The sequence below is a fragment of the Syngnathus leptorhynchus genome, chromosome 7 (assembly GCF_054491065.1).
Source record: "Syngnathus leptorhynchus isolate UIUO chromosome 7, UIUO_Slep, whole genome shotgun sequence".
In the NCBI taxonomy this organism is placed as follows: domain Eukaryota; kingdom Metazoa; phylum Chordata; class Actinopteri; order Syngnathiformes; family Syngnathidae; genus Syngnathus; species Syngnathus leptorhynchus.
In genome coordinates this window covers 13,268,564-13,291,447 of record NC_141201.1, presented here as the reverse complement: position 1 = coordinate 13,291,447, position 22,884 = coordinate 13,268,564, and the positions used below count along the sequence as shown (strand labels likewise).

The 22,884-nt window shown below is 40.2% G+C and overlaps 1 protein-coding gene across 1 annotated transcript; it reads left to right on the top strand.

The window, feature by feature from the left end:
• The first annotated feature begins 723 nt into the window (after window positions 1-723).
• On the top strand, window positions 724-22,380 carry pipox (pipecolic acid oxidase). Its single transcript, XM_085917035.1, has 8 exons — window positions 724-1,082; window positions 2,394-2,542; window positions 4,666-4,879; window positions 5,011-5,193; window positions 6,977-7,129; window positions 12,295-12,444; window positions 14,011-14,086; window positions 17,470-22,380. Exons 1-8 carry the CDS (start codon window positions 972-974, stop codon window positions 17,598-17,600), a joined length of 1,167 nt encoding a protein of 388 aa, XP_085773161.1. The 5' UTR covers window positions 724-971; the 3' UTR covers window positions 17,601-22,380.
• The last annotated feature ends 504 nt before the right edge of the window (window positions 22,381-22,884 follow it).

Below are 22,884 nucleotides of genomic sequence, written 5' to 3'. Positions count from 1 at the left end.
CAAAAACAGGCTGAATATTGCCAACAATCATCCCACTTTGTGAATGCTACTTCAGTCAATCAGCAAACACTGTAACTATCATATAAAGCAGCGTACCATATTGCTCAGTGCAAAAAACAACACATTGCAGAAGAGCTGATACTACCTGCAGCCGCTGCCTCATTCTGATTAAACAGCACAAATTGTTTTATTCATTTTTGTTTTGTAGGTTAAAATGTTTTATATATTGTGCTCCTGAATTAATGTTGCTGATTACTTTGAATTGAATATTATTTATTGCTGTTATTTAATATGTATGTTTATTATTATTTTGTTGTATTTTTTCAGCATAAAATGACAGTTGGTCAAGAATGTTTATAGTTTGGATAATTATAATTAATTTTTTATTTTAAGGAAAAGCGATGCACTTTGAATCTGTTCTGTTACAGACTAAAAACAATATTATTAATAGTTATTCTTTAATGTAAGTTGATCTATCTATTGTATTTATTTTTTTGTTTTTCTTTAATGTTAATAAAATGGGGGGGGGCGTGAAATGTTTTCTTCTCCCTGGGGGGCATCACAGAAAATAATTGAGAAGCACTGCACTATATTTGCAGTTTGCACCATCTTGTACATTTGTCTACGTTTTCATGCGATCAGCGGAAATAAATAAATTTATAACACAGATGGAAAATGGCCTCCTCTAGTAGTACTGTATTTTTACCAATAGATAGCAGTGTTGCTCTATCCCACCACTTCATTGCCTGACTGCATGTGATCAGTCCAAAGTGAATGGCTGCAGATAATTTCAAATTCCCTTGGAATTGGGCGTTGGGGCAACCTCAGGACGTTGTTTTCCCCCAACTGACAGTTCATGAGAAATATAATTGCATATTTCACTTTTACTCCACCTACTGTCACTTTAAAGGGTGGCGCTAGCGGCGTTGAAGAAGTCAGCAAACTTCAGTGTTGCGCCTTAATTATCCGCGATGTCTACAATTGAGGTTTACGACTACATCGTAATCGGTGCTGGAATCCAAGGATCTTTTACATCTTACCATCTGGTGAAAATGAAAATGAAAACTCTTCTCCTTGAGCAGGTGTGTCAAACGATATCTTGTTGCAACTACACGTGACAGTTTGAGGACTCGTTCTGTCAAGTTGAATTTCAACCTCGCACAAACAACTTTTCTCTCCTTAGTTGTATCCTTGTTGCGCATGCATGCATGCTGTGGATGAGGAATGGGGATTCTGTTACATGGGTTGAGTACCCATTGAGTAGTTGTGTTTGTTTAAGAAGAATCAGAAATAATAATAATAACAAAAATATCTTGTTGAATAATCTATTATTATTAGTTTTTAAGCATTCGGCATACATTCTGCTTTTAAATAGTGTTTTAATTAAATCATAAATCAATCCAATGTAGAATGCAGATTTTTTTCTGAACAACGTCATTGAATAACTTATTATGTTGATCTTTGCACAATTCTGAGTTTCAGAATGAACGGAACTATGGAACTGTAGTCTCTATTTCAGGTTCAGACCCTGTGGGATAATGAATTGGTGATGTAACAGTGTTACCTTTTTATTTGTGTCAATGTCAATCACAAACCGCTGCATTTTTCAATGCTTTTGGCAGATGTGGAAAAGTAGCCAACCCTCGACCTTAAGATAATTTTTTTCGACAGCTACAATGTGATGTTCAAGAGCTAATCTCATTGTGTTCTGTACTATGTGCACTTTCCTTTCATCAAGTTGCCGAAGACAGCGTTTTGAATTTCATAAATCCTATTTGTATCATTTACACAAAGCACTGATTTGATCAAAGAATAAACCATATTTTTCTCAAGACTGCTCCATGCAACCTACAACTCCAACTGAAAACCCATCTGCATTCCTACTCAAATCAAACATTTTGTCTGTAACCCTGCATTTGGGACTGAAATAATTAACAGTAAGGGAAAATATTATTCTGTTGCCTTTATTTAATAGTGCATTCAAAGTCAAAGTCCGCTTTATTGTCAATTTCTTCACGTTAAGGCACACAAAGAGATCGAAATTACATTTCCCACCGTCCCACGGTGACTAGACACAGTACACAACACTCACAATCAAATAGCACAAAGAGAAGCACGACGTGGTAGGAACAGATAAACACATAAAACTGTCTGACAAACACTCATTAATTGAACAAAACACTGATCGGTTGGGACGAGGCCGCTGCGTGTGCACTAGTCTCTGCCCCTGTTATGTCCATCCGTACTTCATGCACCTGAGAAATTGTTTCACATGGCCTTTAATTAAGCATTCTATCATCCGTCTGTCCATCCATCTATCCATCCATCCATCCATCCATCCCATCCCAACTCAACTCAACCATAATTTTTTTTCCATGTTTTTCTGATTTTAGTTTACTCTACCTCACACTCGAGGGAGCTCCCATGGCCAAACCCGTATAATCCGTAAGGCTTACGAGCAGGATTTCTACACACAAATGATGGGTGAAAGTTATGAACTGTGGGCTGAGATGGAGAGGGAGTCTGGTGTCAAATTGTACAGGTAAGATGGCAGCTGGATCGAGATTCTGGCCACACAAATAATTTTCTTAGACCTAAGGTTAGGGCTGAGCAAATTGACTAAAAAGTACATCACAACAAAAGAATTTCATATTGGTCAATCTCTATCTATCTATCTATCTATCTATCTATCTATCTATCTATCTATCTATCTATCTATCTATCTATCTATCTATCTATCTATCTATCTATCTATCTATCTATCTATCTATCTATCTATCTATCTATCTATCTATCTATCTATCTATCTAGTATATATATCTCAGTGGTTCTTAACCTGGGGTTTGGTGGGTTGGTCTCAGGGGTTCGACAGAGCCTCCACTGCGAAGGTCTGAACACACCTGTATATTGTGTAAATTTGTGATGACGCAGAAGTCACACTAATTTCCTGGAATGTAATTTGTTGAGAGTTCATGCATTGTGTTTGTTTTGTTCTTTGAACAAGGTGATGTTCATGCATGGCTCATTTGTGCACCAGTAAAAAATCTGTCTTGAATCAGAAATTTGTTTTTTGTTTTTTTACTAAAGAGGGGTTCAGTTAATGTGCATATGAAACTGGTGTGTGTGTGTGTGTGTGTGTGTGTGTGTGTGTGTGTGTGTGTGTGTGCGTATGTATATATATATATATATATATATATATATATATATATATAATATATATATACGTATATATAATATATACACACACACACCGTCATTTTCAGACTATAAATCGCTCCGGAGTATAAGTCGCACCAGCCATAAAATGCACAATAAAGTAAAAAAAAAAACATATATAAGTCGCACCAGAGTAGAAGTCGCACATTTGGGGCAAATTTATTTGTCAAAATCCAAAACCAAACACAGACATGAACCAGCAAAAACAGGCTAAACGATACGGTATGCTAACGTGACATATACACAAACGAGGAGCTGAGAACGGGCCTGACATAACATTCAGAGTTATTCAAATAAGTATTACATAAATAACACGTTTATCAAGCCATCTGTGTCACTCCAATTCATTAAATCCATCGATCGTCCTTTATGTAAACAATGCCGCGTATGCGCCGCATATGCGCCGCGCCGCTGACATCGCACCCGTTGTAAGTTGCATTTCTAATTATTTCACAGACCCATATAACGATATATAAAGTATATTTCAAATAACTATCATACAACAACAATATTATCAAACCATTTGTGTCACTCCTAATCATTAAATCTATTGATCAAATTCCTCATCCTTTATGTCAACAACGCCGCGCACGCGCCGCACAGATCTAGTATACAACTAGATTGTAGCATTAACAAAGTCGAGGAAAGACGTGGGTATGGTAAACGGCTCTTTATTTAACAAAGCAAGAGTTCAACGAGCCAACAACTACTGAACTGTAACGATAAAAACATATACAAGTTGCTACACGAAATAAAATATATCAAATAACGATAACATAAATACATTTTTCAAACCTTGTGTCACTCCAAATCATTAAATCCTTCAAACGTGGGGCCCTTCGTCATCTTCGTCATCCCGTGATCAAATCCTTTGTCCTTATGTAAACAACCGCCGCGCTGCTGACGTCACTTGCAGTTCAAATGACAGTAATCCCTTGCTACATCGCGGTTCGTTTATCGCGGTTTCACGATATCGCAGATTTTTTTATTTTGAAAAAATTCACATATAAGTCGCTCCTGAGTTTAACTTGCCCCCCCCCACCCAAACTATGAAAAAAAAAAAGTCCCAAATTTACGGTGTATATACATATATATATACATATACACATACACACCATAAATTTCGGACGATAAGCCGCGACTTATTTCTCAAATTTTGAACCCTGCGCCTTATAGTATGTGTATGTATATATATGTATATGTATATATATGAAACTAGTGTGTGTGTGTATTGTGTGTGTGTGTATATATATATATATATATATATATATATATATATATATAGTGATACTGTGCTTTGGTTTTTAAATGTAGTTTTCTCCCCATTCCTCCTATTTTTCATTTTGGGGAGTCATTTATTCAAAATATATAGTTTTTGGTTGTTTTTTGAAGGAAATGTTACATCCCGATTTGTCTCTTATAAATCTGCAACCCACCTTCCCCTTACAGACGAACAGGACTTCTGGTGATGGGACCAGAGAACAGTCGGCGCTACCTTGACTTTAAGAGAACCCTGGAGAAGAACAAGATTTCTATGGTGGTGCTTACCCCTGACAATTTCAATCAGCACATTCCTAATGTCATCTTGGCTGATGGGGATGGTGCTTTAGTGGACACCACTGCTGGAGTGTTATATGCAGATCGGGCACTGAAGGTTGCACAGGTACAGCAGGAGTGCAAATGATAGTTAAAGCGTAACAATGTAAACTCTGTCCAGAAATGAACCACAAAAAATGTTACTATTGTCTTACAAATTATACAGTAGGTGTGAATTATTTTGTTTTTGTTTACCAGGAGCAGTTTCAGAAGTTGGGTGGTGTAATTAAAGACCAAGAAAAGGTAACAGACATCAAGCCTGGCCCAACTGTGACTGTGTCGACATCTGCGGGTGTTTATCAAGCCAAGGGACTTGTGATTACCGCTGGACCTTGGACTAGTAAATTGCTGGCCAATGTTGACCTACATCTTCCTTTAGAGGTAATAATTAATATTTTCATGTTACAACAAAGGGCGGCTCGGTGGCGCACTGGTTAACACGTCCGCCTCACAGTTAGGAGGGTGCCGGTGTGATCCCACCTCCGACCCTCCCTGTGTGGAGTTTGCATGTTCTCCCCGAGCCCGCGTGGGTTTCCTCCGGGCACTCCGGTTTTCTCCCACATCCCAAAAACATGCTTGGTAGGCCAATTGAGCACTCCAAATCGCCCCTAGGTGTGAGTGCGAGTGCGGATGGTTGTTCGTCTCTGTGTGCCCTGTGATTGGCTGGCAACCGGTTCAGGGTGTCCCCCGCCTACTGCCCGATGACCGCTGGGATAGGCTCCAGCACGCCCGTGACCCCCGTGGGGACAAAGCGGTACAGAAAATGGATGGATGGATGTTACAACAAACTAAAAGCCACATTTTTACCCCAGATTATAATAGGTATGACAGAGTGTTTAGAAGCAGTGATGCCAGTTATGTAGTACTAAGTAACGTATTACTCCAAAATGTGCACTTTTCCACTGACAACTAACCTAATGCATAATGTTTTTCAGTCGTTGTCAGACTACACTTTCTTATTGTTATTGTGTAGAAAGTATTGTCCTTGTACAGAAAATAGATGGATGGATGTTATAACAAACTAAAATCCACATTTTTACCCCAGATTATAATAGGTATGACAGTGATTAGAAGTAGTGATGCCAGTTATGTAGTAGTAAGTAACGTATTACTCCAAAATGTGCACTTTTCCACTGACAACTAACCTAATGCATAATGTTTTTCAGTCGTTGTCAGACTACACTTTCTTATTGTAATTGTGTAGAAAGTATTGTCCTTGTAGTCATTCTTATCTGAAGTAGTTCCACCATCCAGCACCTATGAACGTTGCATTTACCCACCTCCTGGTTGAAGCAGTGAGAAACAATTGACCAGATGAAAATAAACACCTCTGATATGAGTTTGTTGCTGATCATTAATAATGACGTCACATTCTGGCGTCCCGCATGTGACACAACAGTAGGGCATGTTAAGGCATACTCTTGATAAATTGATCAATTTAGATATTGATATATACTTGGCTCTGGACCCAAAGTGAGACATCATATTTATTAAATAAATAAATTTTTTCAATAATATCCACCGAAAACTGCAGTGTCTCACAAGTATTTGTTAAACATTGCAAAAACAATTTACTGTGTCGACAAAACCGATCAATCTAGATCAGGGGTGGTCAATTCCGGTCCTCACGGTGTCCTGCATGTTTTATAGGTCTCCCTGCTGCAACACATCTCATTTAAATGACCAGGATTGTTATCGAGCTTCTGCAGGCCTTGCTAATTAGCTGATCATTTGAATCAGGTGTGTTGCAACAGGGTGACATAGAAAACATGAAGGACACCGGCCCTCGAGGACTGGAATTGCCCACCCCTGATCTAGATATAGATACAGTCATATGCAAAAATGTGGGCACCCCTGATTACTTTCAAGATTTTCCTTTATAAATCATTGGTTGTTCGGATCAGTAAAAGGAAATAAACAATTACAATGCAAAACTCTTACCAAACAAACTAAATGTTTTGACCAAAACATTTTCTTTATTAACTGCCCATCTTACATGGGCCTGGACCAAGAGTTAGACATCTCATTTATTAAATAAATATACGTTTTCATTAATATCCAGCGAAAACGGCAGCAAATATTTGTTAAACATTGCAAAACCATTTTACCGTGTCGACAGAATGATGTGATATCAGTGATTTTAGTCCTGTTTGTGTTACTGTAGGTGGTGAGAATCAATGTGTGCTACTGGAAAGAGAAGATTCCTGAGTCATACCATGTAAAGAAACGGTTTCCCTGCTTCATACTGACTGAAGGAGAGGAGACTAAAGAGGATATTTACGGCCTTCCTTCCAATGAATACCCTGGCCTGATGAAGGTACTGTATGTCTCAGCATGCAAAACTAATAAAGTATGTACCAGACTTTAGCCCGAATATAAGACGACCCTGATTATAAGATGACCTCCTCTTTTTCAAGACTCAAGTTTGAAAAAATACTTTTTGAACACCAAATTTAATGTTTCTACAGAAAATATTACAGTACATCTGAAACAAATGATTATAGCAATATATTTGTGAGAAAAAGCATGTTATTTTGCCTCATTCAAATCTTGCAAAAACTGTCTATCATATCTTTATATCTGAACATTTAAATATGTAAACTAAAGTGCAATCAGATTTGTAAATGAATGGCTTCTGCTTTTTGAAATGTAAATAAACCAATCTACTGTGATAAAACAACAAAATTGCAATAACTGCATTAACCATCAAAGTGAAGTCTTACTGTAAATGTAGTCTTGAAACAAATCTAAATAAGGAAAAACATTGCAATAAAATAATGCAAACTGCTATCGCTATTGTTGGGAAACCTGAGGACTGTGTAGGGGGTTGGCTTGAATGGTTATGCTCTTTTCGCCTCCGGGTGTCGGTCAGAGCACAGGAAGGAAGATGTGGTTCAGTTTTGATTGCTTTACTGAATTATTGGCAAAAAATAATGATAAATAACCATAAATGAAATACTCTCGGCAACACACCAAACATAAGTCATCGATCGAGACAACAAAACACATTTGCTGGCGACCGTTACTCGCCGTGCCGCTGCGTACCGGCTAATCGTACGATGTGAGGCAAACTTAAAGGAGCGTGCCGGAGCTGTCAATCAAATGGCGCACACACGAAGCAAACCGTGATCGGACAAACGGCACAACAGTGGACTGTAGTAACAATGAAATGTATATACTCACTTTGTGTCAAAGACACACATGATCACAGCAACATACTCATTCGATTATGAGCGCGCCGGAGCTGTCAATCAAACGGCGATGGGACATATGGCACAACAGTGGACGGTAGTAACAATGAAATGTATATACTCACTTTGTGTCAAAGACGCACACGATCACAGCAACATACTCAATACCAGCAACTTTTAACTTATAAGTGAAAATGGGTATAATGTCTCGACCCCGAATGTGAGACGACCCCCACTTTTCCAGTCTTATTTCAATGCAAAAAACATCGTCTTATATTCAAGCCAATACGGTATGTTCTGCAGGCCAAGTCAGATAAAATGTATTGTTGTGTTGCAATAAGCACTGGTACCAGTATCATATTGTGAATTTTAAACAGCACAAATGACAAATCACCATAACTCCTAGATACTGGTACCTCTGGAGAGATAGTGGGTAAAAAAACCAAAAGGCAAAGTTCTTGATTTACCAATCGATCTATGTTCCTGCCCTCACCTATGGTCACAAGCTGTGGGTCATGATCAAAAGAACAAGATCCTAGATGCAAGTGGCCGAAATGAGTTTCCTCCGTAGAATGTCCGGGCTCTCTCTTTCTCTGTGCACTGCTTCCCCCTCCTGAGACGCCGGATGGTGGACCAGAATTTCCTCGAAGCCGTCCGGAAGTCATTCTCCATGGCCTCGGAAACTCCTCCCACGCCCGAGTTTTTGCCTCAGCAACCGCCGTAGCCGCGTTCCGCTTGGCCATCCGGTACCTGTCAGCTGCCTCCGGAGTCCCGCAGGCCAGAACGGCCCGATAGGACTCCTTCTTCAGCTTGATGGCATCCCTTACCGCCGGTGTGCACCAGCGGGTTCGGGGATTGCTGCCACGACAGGCACCAACAACCTTACGGCCACAGCTCTGGTCAGCTGCCTCAACAATGGAGGCGCGGATTATGGTCCACTCGGACACAATGTCCCCCGCCTCCCTCGGGACGTGGGAAAAGCTCTGCCGGAGGTGGGAGTTGAAGCTCTTCCTGACAGGGGGTTTCTGCCAGACGTTCCCAGCAGACCCTCACAGAGCGTTTGGGCCTGCCAGGTCGGAACGGCATCTTCCCCCACCATCGGAGCCAACCCACCACCAGGTGGTGATCAGTCGACAGCTCTGCCCCTCTCTTCACCCAAGTGTCCAAAACATGCGGCCGCAAGTCTGATGACACGACTACAAAGTCAATCATCGAACTGCGGCCTAAGGTGTCCTGGTGCCAAGTGCACACATGGACACCCTTATGCTTGAACATGGTGTTCATTATAGAAAATCCGTGTCGAGCACAGAAGTCCTACAATAGAACACCGCTCGGGTTTAGATCGGGGGGGCCGTTCCTCCCAATCACTCCCTTCCAGGTCTCACTGTCATTGCCCACGTGAGCATTGAAGTCACCCAGTAGAATGATAGAGTCCCCAGAAGGAGCGCTCTCCAGCACTTCCTCTAGGGACTCCAAAAGGGTGGGTACTCTGTGCTGCCATTCGGCGCATAGACACAAACAACAGTCAGGACCCGTCCCCTGGTCGCTCGCTCACCGGGGTGAACCCCAATGTCCAGGCGCCCAGCCGGGGGGGCAATAAGTATGCCAACACCTGCTCGACGCCTCTTAGCAAATGTTGAAATAATAAATAACATTTTGGTAGCCCTAATACTTTTATAGAGTGTTGTGTGTTATTGATGCCTCAACTGGACTAGGCCTTGTATTGACAAAAGCGTTTGCTGTCCATCCATTCATTTTCTGAACAACTCATCATCACTGATAGCGATTAGCTTAAACAAATTTTAAATTGGCCGCCCTGCTTTTCTTTCCGCCTCCATCACCTACCCAACAACGATCTAGGAAGTTCCGCTGATTTTATTTGTGATTAACCTGCAGTGCAAAGTAGTCAATTTTTACTGTAATGCATTGTCAATTAGTATAGTTAAAAAATAAGACATTGTTACTCAACACTCTCCTGCGTCCAAGCACTTCGGCGGCCACCAAAGCAGGCCGCCCATTAGGCAGTACCATGGCTGTCTGGCCAGTACGAATGGGACCGTTCGCCTATGCAAGGCTTTATTCCAACTTTCAATATTTATAATAAATATTATTTTTAGAGTCAAAGAGTCTTTGGCTGGTGACTATTGGCCTAACTATTGGCCTATTTTTCAGTATTGGGACGATAGAAATGGTAATAATTATTGTGCATTCCTATTCTTATTTTTTTATTCTTCATTCGCTCGCAAAACGGGTGCTCGTCAGTGACTGATGGAATGCTCACCTCTGGTAAATACCCTGAAATAAAAACAGGCAGTCTGATGTCCTCAGTATACAACAATAACAAACAGTTGTACTAAGTTCATTTTGTTTCCTTTGTCAATCACTTTTTGGTTCTTTTATCACAAACAAGGTATTTTAGGTTGCATTACCTGACATGTTTCGGCATGAACTTCCGCCTTCATCAGAGTGTCACTGCTGTAGTTGTGACGCGTCTATCAGCTGATCGATGAATGAAGGCGTGACTCACCTGTCAGATTTGACAGATGAGGCACGCCCTCTGCTGTCCCTTCACCTCTCCAAAATGCTGCTCCAGGTGGTAGAGAGCATGTAGGCTCCCTCGTCTCTGTTGATGGTCCTCGGGCCTCGTTTACGGATCTCTATGGCCTCCCTGATCCAACGCTGATGTTTATTTTCTTTGGTGCAGATGACTGGCCTTTTCCCTGTCCATGATGTGGTTTTCTCTTTTACAGTGGTCGGTGATGGCTGACTTGTAGTGTTCATGTTCTGCTTGCTGTTTTATTGCTCTTGTTTGTCTTATTGCTGTCTCCTTCTCACACTCCTTTTTGTGTTCCATTTTCCTGGTGGTGAAATTTCTCCCTGTCTCCCCGATGTATGATTTATTGCATGATTTGCATGGTATCTCGTATATGGAGTTGCATTTATTTTCCGGGTTGATTCTGTCTTTTGGGTGGACCAGTATCTGACGGAGTGTTGTGTGTGGTTTGATGGATGTGTTTATGTTATATTTTTTCATGGCCCTTTTGATGCGTTCCGTAATGTCACCATACCGCTGGGTTCTTGTCTCTGTGTTTTCTTTTTTCTTTCCCCCTGTGTTGTGTGTTTTTTGTTCTTTACCTATTCTGCACCTTTAGTTATTGCCCATTGTGGATACTGACATTTTTTGAGTGCGTTTTGTATGTGCTTTTCTTCCTGTGTTCTGTCCTCCGGGTCCGTGATTATTGTTGTTCGTTCGTATAGTGTTCTGACTACTGACAGTTTATGTATAGTGGGATGTTCTGATGTCCAGAGGAGGTATTGGTCGGTGTGTGTGGGTTTTCTGTGTACTTTTATTTTTATGTCTCCGTTGTCTGTGTGGTGTATGTTGATGTCTAGAAAGGCTATGGATTGATCTGTTTCTTCTTCGTGAGTGAATTTTATGTTGCCAGTGGTGTCTATGGTGTTGAGGTGGTCTGTAAGGTGTTGTGTGTGTCCTGTTTTTGTTTTTTCCAGAATATCATCTACGTAGCGTCTCCATAGTGTGGGTTTGTATGTATCCGGGGCTGTTGAGAGTGCTTTTTGTTCTAAATCCTCCATAAAAAAATTGCACATGATGGCAGAAAGAGGGTCTCCCATGGGGAATCCCTCTTTTTGCCTGTATTGGAAGTATGTGGAGGTGGCGATGAAATGGAGTAGTTGCGTGATGTCCTTTGCTGTTAGATTTGTCCGTTTCTTGAGTGTCCTGTCTGCTGATAGTCTGTCGTGCACGATGTGTATGGTGGCCCGTGTGGGTGTTTTTGTGAAGAGTGAAATGACGTCGTGTGATATAAACATTTCATCTTTCTGTACCTTTATGTGTGTGAGTTCTGTGGCAAGTTGTTTTGAGTTTTTGCAGTGTTGTTCTGTGAGTCCTAATAATGGTTTTATTATTTCTGTGAGCGCTTTTGAAAGATTGTATGTGACTGACCCTATGCTGTCTACGATGGGGCGGAGAGGTGTACCTGGTTTGTGGATTTTGGGTGTACCATAGATTCTGGGGATGATGTTTGCTGTAGGTATTAAGTGATGAAGGCGGAAGTTCATGCCGAAACATGTCAGGTAATGCAACCTAAAATACCTTGTTTGTGATAAAAGAACCAAAAAGTGATGAACAAAAACAAACAATTGGACCTTGCTGTTCTAATTTTTGGATACTGGGTGTAAATGACTGTTCTGTATAACCACTGCATTTCGATAACCACAATCACAACTGATATATAGACGTCATAGAATGTACTGTTTTATGTGGGTACAGATTTGTTATCATGATGGCAGTGAGACTGACCCGGACCAAAGGGACAAGAAGACAAAGGGAGCTGATATTGACATCCTCCGGCGCTACATTGCTCGCAGTTTTCCAGGCCTGATCCCTGAGCCCGCTGTGATTGAGAGCTGCATGTATACGGTCAGGAGCATTTGTTTTTTTTTTTTCAATTCTTTGTTTGAGTATTTCAATAAAATCAGATGGGTTTACAAAACACTCGGGTACTAAACTGCCCAGTTCAAAGGGAAAACGTTTGTGTTATAAAAAATTAAATCTGCACGAGTCATTTAATTTTTCATTATTCCATAAGTCATCAATATTGGTCGATATGGATACATTCACTTTTTCAACCGTTGAAAATAAGGGCCTAGAGGAAAAAAAGGCTGAACTTTTACAATGCCATTTTGTTGTTGATGGTGTTGTGCCAATGTACTTTCCTCTGAAAATATCTGTATCCCTGGCCACTGGAGTACGCACACATTGAGTGACGGCGGAACAATGTTATATTTTCCCCAGTTCTTTATATTTAATGCTAGCCAGGAAGATGCCTTCTCAGTTCTATTTAATGTATGCCCGAAAGCCTGAGACACAGCTGTAGAGCCTTCTCTGCAAGATTGCGGAAGATGTAACCCCCACTTCCAAGGTCTATTCTTGTACTACCGTATTTTCTGCACTATAAGATGCACTGGATTATGAAATACACGTCCATTGAATTTTTTATTTAGAAATTATTTCATATATAGGGAGTACCGGATTAAAAGGCGCATAGAAGCTACTGCATCAAACTGGGGTTGACTTGGGTTGCGTTCTGCATCCACTAGATGGAGCTGTGTCAAAGGGAATGTTAACCCAGTCAATGAGGTAAAGTCCAGCTTCCTTACCGTATAAAAGTGATTCAGTTTGGCTTCTCACTTGGTCCAGCAACCCCACACATTTTTGCTGGTCATAAACTTTCTTTAGTTTAAAGCGATTCTAGCCTATAGAAAAAAATGTTGTTTTTTCAAATGTCATGCAATCAGTAGTATATTGATATTGAATAATACATTATATTATATATGAACATAATATTGAAATACAAAAAATTCCAATACTGATTGCAAATGTTAAAGTCCCAAGTTAAAGTCCCAATGAGCATTGTCATACACACATCTGGGTGTGGTGAAATTTGTCCTCTGCATTTAACCCATCCCCATGTGATTTTGATCCATCCCCTGAGGGAGAGGGGAGCAGTGAGCAGCAGCGGTGCCGTGCTCGGGAATCATTTGGTGATCTAACCCCCCAATTCCAACCCTTAATGCTAAGTGCCAAGCAGGGAGGCAATGGGTTCCATTTTTTTATAGTCTTTGGTATGACCCGGCCCGGGTTTGAACCCACAACCTTCCAGTCTCAGGGCAGACACTCTACTACTAGGCCACTGAGCTGTAGTCATATACATAGTCATAGCTCAAAATAAATATTTCAGTTCTTGTCTGTGGCCTCTCCACCTGGAAACCTTGGAAAATATAAACTAAATATTCTGATGTAATGATTTGAATCAGCTGCGAAATCTGGAATTTCGCAAAAGTTGTGGAATCACAATGGTTAATGCTTAAAGCAAATTAAACTATACAATACAATTTCTGTATTATTTTTATTATTAAAATGAACTCTACAATACAATTTCTGTAATATTTTCTATTGCTAATTTTTCATATTTTATTTTACCAGAAAACACCTGACCATCATTTTGTGTTAGACCGCCACCCAGCATATGGCAATATTGTAATCGGCGCAGGATTCTCAGGTACAACTCAGGTCCAATGCACAACATGAAATGAAAATTACAGCAATGGAACAAAGTAGCCGACTTGGTCTTCATAGAATGAAAAAAAGTAATGTGTTTAAAATTGTATTTTATGTTGAACCTTTTGAATTTCAGGTTCAACCTAAGCTGTTACACATTAAGCTACAGTTGTTGTTCATCCTTTGGATTTTTTAATGGCATTGTTTCATCAATTACACTGTGGGTTTCGATTATACAGGATTGTGTTACGTTCCCATTCTACTAGTTTATTGGTGACAAGCTTATCAATGAAGCTTATGAAGCTAATATACGTATTTTAAGGGTAGAGCGATCTGTCATTTACATGGGTGTGTTGTCATGTCACGAAGAGGAAATGGTCACAATGGCTATTTTTCACCACTCAACCTCGGTCATGTTGTTTCATCTCTTATGTACTGCGATATGCAGTGAGCAGTAAAATTCGGTGATTGATTGTAAAAGGAAGAAATTAATGGCTCTCGAATTAAATCAGCATTTGACCATCAAGTTGGACCACACTTTCTGAGAAACACCCATAAATCATTTTGATCTGGTTTTGAACAAGTTTATTTTGGGATTGTCACACTCCTGGACCATCTGTCTGAAAACCACACCAAGTCAAATTTAAAACAAATAAGTGAAAATATCTCAAAGTCATGATAAAGTACATACAAAGACATCTCTGATTATTTCTTGATTTTAGGAATAACATTAATGACATCAGCCTATTGAATGATTAAGCATCGGCTCCCTAAAATGTCTGTGCATGAGAAAGAAAGATAGAAACAACCCATATTGTGAAAATGAATGGGTGGCTGGCTGTCTATTTTAAACAGGGAACTTGGAATGAATACCAAATTAAGTAATTTCTCTTAAAGCCAGATACTCAGTGTTGCTAAGGGTTCCAAGTAAAGCTGTGAAAATCAGCAGAGCAATGGAAAAGAATCCCATTTGTCAAAGGTCTCAGTCACTGTGGATTGAGCCTGGCTTTGAAGTCCAGACAGCATAACCATGGCAGTTTCCCACTTTGTGCATGTTCTTCTCGTCATGGAGAAAAGTGTACAACCTTACCTTTCATACTTTAATGAAGAAATTCACCTTATGACGTAAGGGGGCGGTCGGCATCAGTTTCTTTTGGTATAATAGGTCCTGTGAATTCTTTCAATATTATACACTGCTCCAAAAAATTAAAGGAACAGTTTTTTATCAGGGTATGGCATGAATTCAATTAAACTTTTCTGATAAGGTTTTAGTCAGGTACGTGGCAGAGGGGGTTGTTAATCACTTTCAGATGCATTGGTGTTGATGGAATTAACAACACGTACACTAGAGGGGCAACAACGAGATGATCCCCAAAACAGGACAGGTTTTGCAGGTGGAGGCCATTTCAAGCTCATCCCTCTTGATCTTTTTTAACTGTTTTTCCACAAGTGTTGGCTTTAGCAAGAGTCATAATCACGACTGGAAGCATGAGGCGATTTCTTAACCCTCCTGAAGTTGCGCAGATTGTCCAACTCCAGGATGACACATCCATGCGTGCTATTGCAAGAAGATTTGATGTGTCTCCCAGTACAATCTCCAGAGCATGGAGGAGATTCTAGGAGGCAGGCAGTTACTCTCGGAGAGCTGCACAGGGCCGTAGACGGTCCTCATCCCATCAGCAGGACCGATATCCGCTGCTTTGTGCAAGGAGGAACAGGTTGAGCACTGCCCGAGCCCTACAGAATGACCTTCAGCAGGCTACTGGTGTTAAAGTTTTTGCCCAAACAGTCAGAAACAGACTTTACGAGGGTGGCCTCAGGGCACGACGTCCTGTAGTGTGCCCTATGCTCACTACTCAGCACCGTGGAGCTCGATTGGCATTTGCCATAGAACACCAGAATTGGCAAGTCCGCCACTGGTGCCCTGGGCTTTTCACAGATGAGAGCAGGTTTACCCTGAGCACCTGTGATAGATGTGAAAGGGTCTGGAGAAGCCAAGGAGAGCGCTATGCTGCCTGCAACATCATTCAGCATGACCGGTTCGGTGGTGGGTCAGTGATGGTCTGGGGAGGCATTTCCATGGAGGGACGAACAGACCTCTACAGGCTAGAGAACGGCAGTCTGACTGCCATTAGGTATCGGGATGAAATCCTTGCACCCATGGTCAGACCCTACGCTGGTGCAGTAGGTCCTGGGTTCCTCCTGATCCACGACATTCCCGGCCTCATGTGGCAAGAGTATGCAGACAGTATCTGGAGGATGAAAGAATTGACACAATTGAATGGCCCTCACGATCACCTGATCTAAACCCGATAGAACACCTTTGGGACATAATGTTTCGGTCAATCAGATGCCGCCAGGTTGCTCGTTAGACTTTTTAGGAGCTCACTGATGCCCTTAGACAGATCTGGGAGGACATCCCACAAGACACCATCCGTCGTCTCATTAGGAGCATGCCGCGACGTTGTCAAGCATGCATACAAGCATGTGGGGGTGACACAAGATATTGAAAAGTGTTTTGAATTGCAGAAATTGAATTTAGGCAAAATGGACGAGCCTGCCACATCATTTTTTCACTTTGATTTTTGGGGTGTCTATATACTGAGTTCTCTGTAGGCTGAAAACCTTTTTTCCATCAAAAGATGTGGCATCCTTTTGTTCCTGAGACATTAAACTGTCCATATCAGTATAGATATCCAACTTTTTTTTCACCATTGAAATCTGATGTGTTTTCAAAGTGTTCCTTTAATTTTTTTGAGCAGCGTATAAAGGGTTTAAAACTATACTAGATAGCTGCAGTGGAGCTAAAAAATAACAAGACTGAATTCACATGCCTGACCATCAATCATGATTATTTGTGCAAGCCACTCTCTCTTCCTCAAGCCAAAAATATGATTAGTGACTTGTTGACACAAGCTCATCGTCATTGAGAAGTAGTAAACAAATCGACTGGTCTGTACAACTCCATGTTTGCATAAATTTGCATGTGGATCAAATAACAAGCCTGTTTGCTGGGTTAGCCTGCAAAGTAAAAACTCATTTAAAACATTCATGACAGATTTTATTACAGAGTATACAGAAAGTCGTGGGAGACGTTGCTGGGGACATTGGTGAAAACATTCAAAACAGCATTGCAGTTTTTGCACAATACTATCCATTTTTGGACAATCTAAAACCAACCAAATAGAAGGGTTTTCCTTCTCTTTAAATGAGGTAACCAAAATATGACGTATACTGTAATGCAATGTCATACTGTACCACTGTCAACAGTGACTTTTGTCTTTTTGGTACAGTACTTGCTGCGGGATTACATTTGACTTTATAAATGTATTAAATAGTGTACTCTGATCTATTTTGTTCATTCCAGTATATTTTCTTTTCCAGGTCATGGCTTCAAATTTGGGCCTGTCATTGGCAAGCTGCTGTGCAAGCTGATCCTGGGAGAAGTGCCCTCCTATGATCTTGCACCTTTCCGAATCAGCCGCTTTCAGACCAACATCAAATCATCTTTATAGAAATGTCAACAGATTATCAGTATCTTGTAATTTGAAGATTTATATGTGATAGTGATAATATTGACACTTTATTGAAGAGTGTGAAATTGATGAACAAAAGCTTAAAACAAGAGCGTTGGCCTAAATACTAGTTTTAATCATTTATTTTGCCTTATTATAAGGGAGGGGAAAAGCAGAAAGAAGCTACCATAAGGTATAATCAATATATAGATTTTCACCAAAAATCAATATAGCCTTTATAGCTACAAATCCTAAAAATATGTAGATAATGTAAAACTATATGTAAAGGGACACATGTAATTTAACATTTATTTATAGAGCACTTTCAAGTACAGACATTATTAAATGTATTGCTAAAAATATGGGCTTTTAGAAGCAAAACAGTCCGCAAAATCCACACTGGTTCCAGAGCCCATTTGTGTCTCTATACGTAATTGGCATATCCTTGTTTGTCACATTTCCTGGAGCCAGATTCTGCAGAGGAAGACCAGAGGGCCAGTATACTATCTTCGGCCACCCCTCTGGGTGCTGAACCCATGGCAAAGCGTCTCCATGTCGGGTCAAGCTTCGCCTCGTACAATACATCATTTTCAAAACAAAACTATTGAAGTCCTCATATGCACATTTTTCACAGGTAGAATTGGATCTAAGCAGAGTCAAATCTCTCATGAAGCAGTAATACTGGCAGATGAATATGTCTTGACCCATAAAACTTGTTTGGAATCAAAAATGGAAAGTTGTGGTAAAAGTGAGCCTTCACGAAAACGTAAGTCACCAGTGCCTGGGGTTTCCTTTCAAAAACCTCAACAAATGTTTACTAAGGTTGAAGCAATAGGACCAGTTAGTGCCAGTACTTGTAGATACTGTTTGGGTCAGGGACACTGGAAAAACGATTGTCCTCATCTTAGGTCCAAAAAGACAGGACAAGTAAAGCCAGCTGTGATGGCAGCTCCAGTAACAAGCCCTGGTGCAACACCTGTCCACCAGGATGAGCTCTACCACCAACAGAGTGAGGCTGGTTTTGAATCTACCCAGGGTGATTTTTCAGCCCTCATTTCAGATGGTGTTGGGAATCATCAGGTTCCAGTTAAAAGTTTTAGGGACACCAGAGCTTTCGATTATTTTTGAGTCCATGGTAGCATTTCCTAACTAGTCAGATACAGGAAGGTGTGTTCTGATCCGTGGAATGGGTTAAGTTCCTTTTTCATCTCCTTTACATAAAGTTAATCTGGTGTGTGGTTTCGTCAAGGGTGATGTTGCGGTTGGTGTCAGACCTAGGTTACCAGTGGTTGGTATCCACATGATTCTGGGTAATGATCTGGCAGGTGGGTAAGGCTAACATTTTCAAGGAGTTATCCGTGCCCTCTGCTGTTGTGTTCCCAGATTGCGTCACTACTCTTACTGTTTCTCGGCTTAAAGTAACCTCAGGCAAACCGGAAGTGACCCCAGGTAAACAGGAAGTCTCCTTTCTAAACCGGAAGTGACCCCAAATAAATCGGAAGTGGCCTAAATTGAACCGGAAGTGACCCACATAAACCGGAAGTGACCTCAGCTAAACCGAAAGTGGCCTAAATTGAACCGGAAGTGACCTCAGCTAAATGGGAAGTGGCCTAAATTGAACTTGAAGTGATCTAAATAAATCGGAAGTGACCTCAGCTCAACCGGAAGTGGCCTAAATTGAACTGGAAGTGACCCAAATAAACCGGAAGTGACCTCAGCTAAACCGGAAGTGGCCTAAATTGAACCGGAAGTGACCCAAATAAACCAGAAGTGACCTCAGCTAAACCCGGAAGTTACATCTTTAAACCGGAAGTGACCCAAATCAAACCCAAATATTCATATTTGAAATTCCACCAAATTCTCCAAAATTCCATTTTTCACCTCTAATTTCCATATTTTTCAACCGATTTAACCCATCCCAACTTTCAACTCTTCATCTTTTTCCTCCCTATTCCGCAAATTCCCACTTCCCATATATTCCACATTTTCAAATTTGAAATTCCACCAAATTCTCCAAAATTCCGTTTTTCACCTCTAAATTCTATGTTTCTCAAGTAATTCAACTCGTTTCAAAATCATTCCGCAGTATTCCCCAAAACGTTATTCAACCATTTCACCTTCACACTCAATTTCTCCAGAAATTGCAAATTCTAGTTCTCAATGTTATTTTCCTCTTGATGATGGACTGTTGGTTAGAAAATAGATTCCACATAATGATCAAGGTTTGAGAGAAACAGTTTTCCAAACAGTTGTACTAAGTTCATTTTGTTTTCTTTGTCAATCACTTTTTGGTTCTTTTATCACAAACAAGGTATTTTAGGTTGCATTACCTGACATGTTTCGGCATGAACTTCCGCCTTCATCAGAGTTTTCCAAACAGTTGTACCTTCCTCCTTGCGTGGTTAAGTCCTCCAGACTCCACATGGTGATGTGGCGGGTCATCTGTATGCGCGGAAAACCTATGACAGGATCTTCAATTTCTTGCATAATTTTTTCTGCCCACGCTTCAAGAGGGGTATAGCCAAGTTTATTAAAACGTGTTGTTATTAAAACTTGTCATGTTACTAGTAAACCTAAATCAAGTTGTTAAACCAGCACCCTTGTATCTGATACCGATAATGGGTTACCCATTTGAGCATCTTATCAGTGTGTTGGGCCTTTACCACGTTCAAAATCAGGTCATAATTATTTGCTGACAGTAATGTGTCAAGCCACTAGATATCCTGCTGCCTTTCCTTTGCATACTATCACCACCAAGTCTATAGTTAAAGCTTTGACTCAGTTTATTTCTACATTTGGTATTCTGAAGATCATTTAGTCATATCAGGGTTAAAACTTTACTTCCAAAATGTTTGCTCAGATTTTGGAACAGTTAAAAGTTAAACATAACGCGTGGACAGTGTGTCATGCTCAGTCAAGGAACATTAGAGGGTTTTCCCCAAACGTTGAAGTCTGCTTCTTACTCAGCTTTATTTTCTGATACTCCGACTCAAAGTAATTTAATTGAACATGCCATAGACATTGAAACAAAGATTTTATAGGGTTTCTGAGGAGAAGAAGCGACATTTGGACACTGAGGTACAGTATATGTTAAATACGGATATTGCAGAACCATCAAATCGAATTGGGCTTCACCTTGTTTGTTGGTTAAAAAAACAAAATCTACTTTACGACCATGTACGGATTACCTAAAAGTAAATAGTATCACAAAAGCCTATCTCTATCCTTTGCCGAGGATGGAGGACTGTATCAATCAGGTTGGGTCTGCAAAGTATGTGTGTTAAGTGGTGTGGTATATGGGGGTTTGCAGATGGTGTAAAGGGTAATTGGACTGTTCCCAGGAATAAATTGGCATGGCTGAAATTCTAAATTTCAGCAGCAGATGGTGCAAAAAGTGTATATGGGATTATTGGGTAAATTGGCATGGCTGAAATTCCAAATATTTCCAGGAGATGGTGCCAAACCTTTACATGAGACCAGAAGGGGCAGTCTAGTAAAACAAGCCAAGTTAGCAGAAATATGGATAAATAAAATAGCACGGGGTCGGTTCTTAGTCACACATGGAGGCGCACGTTTCCATTTTTGATTTTATTTCTTTGCTTGGCTACCATATAATAAGTAACAGCTTAAAAGCAATAATATCACTTAATTGGACCAAGAGTGCCCACTACCAGTAAATACTTTGGTGTGTTAAAAAAAATATTCAAAAAGGTTGATTCAAATGTTTTATGATGTATTCAAAAAGGTTGATTCAAATGTTTGATGATGTATTAATCAGTATGGGTATTCAAAAAGGTTGATTCAAATGTTTTATGATGTATTAATCAACATGATTATCCCAAAAAGTTTGATTCAAAGGTTTTATGATGTATTAATCAGTATAGTCAATGATTCATAATTTTATGTTTTATTGAAATGTATTATTGAAGTTTTTTTCATGGAGAAGTGTTTTGAGGCTCAAAAGATTGTTGGCCATATTTTGGTGGGAAAAATAGTCGTGGGAAACTAGTCGAGCGGAAGCAACTGCCAAAGTGGCAATTGCTCTTTCGCAATCAAGGAAAAATCTGGATTAAGCAATCCAGAGGGAGAACGCTGAGCCAGCAATGGTTCCCAGTTGAGAGGCATAGGGGATTGCGCAAACCTCACTGATCAAATGAGATTGTGCAATCCTATGCTATGCAAAGTATAAGTGCCAGTAAGAGGAGGGGGGGCAGAAAGGCCTATAAAAAAGCCACCACAGACCACTGCGGGGCAAGAGCAGTAATACGTGAAGAAGCCCACTCGAGTTCCAAGGCTTTTTCCAGCCTCAGAAATCTTAGTGTGAGACGCAAGGTTTTCGACATTTCACAAGGAACTAGGTGAGGGGAACGGATTTTTCCGTGTTCAAGCCAGGGGGAGGACAGCCGTGAGGGGCTAACTCCGGTCTCCTCGAGGCCAACCTATTTCCTAAATTGGAATTTTAGAAATAAACTTGAACTGATCACTCAACTTTATTTCCACCAAAAATAGCAAACAACCTTGTAGCTACCGTTTCCTACTCTACTGTTTTTGTTTTATAATCCAAATGACATTGAAATGAAATTGTTCAAGTTGTTGGAGGAATTAAGATTTGTAATTCTATTTCACACTTTTTCAATAAATGTGGCTTTGTATAATCATTTAATTTGTTGTGTGCTAATTTATATGGCATATGCGATTGATTGTTTAATTTTGATTTGACAAATCGATGCGGTTGCAGGTACTTATGATGGTATAAAATCAGACTGTGATTAATACAATAAAAGCGTTTAAATTAAATTAGTCTGATTATTATTGGATTCAAATCCGTTCAATTGTTCGTTAGTTGTTTGTGACGCCTTAAATTGCCTTCAAAATTAGCTGAACAATAATTTAATTCCATTTAAATATTTAATTATTTTAAGTATTTACTTTAAACCAGTAATTCCTCCATAGCGGACTCGTACTATTAGTAGGGCCGCGCTTAAACTTAAATTGCCTTCAAAATTATTTGAAGGATTATCTAATTCCGTTTACCGTAATTTTCGGACTATAAATCGCTCCGGAGTATAAATCACACCAGCTATAAAATGCACAATAAAGTGAAAAAAAAACATAAAAATCGCACCGGAGTATAAGTCGCACTTTAGGGGCAAATCTATTTGTCAAACTCCAACACCAAGAACAGACATGAACCAGCAAAAACAGACTAAACGATACGGTATGCTAACGTGACATATACACGAGAAGCTGAGAACGGGCCTGACGTAACATTCAGAGTTATTCA

What these genes read in the sequence shown, in the direction of transcription:
- pipox (XM_085917035.1), top strand. Translation starts at nt 972, where the DNA reads ATGTCTACAATTGAGGTTTACGACTACATCGTAATCGGTGCTGGAATC. An exon ending in AAACTCTTCTCCTTGAGCAG is followed by an intron (nt 1,083 to 2,393) that starts GTGTGTCAAACG and finishes TTCTGATTTTAG; the next exon opens with TTTACTCTACCTCACACTCG. An exon ending in ACCTACATCTTCCTTTAGAG is followed by an intron (nt 5,194 to 6,976) that starts GTAATAATTAAT and finishes GTGTTACTGTAG; the next exon opens with GTGGTGAGAATCAATGTGTG.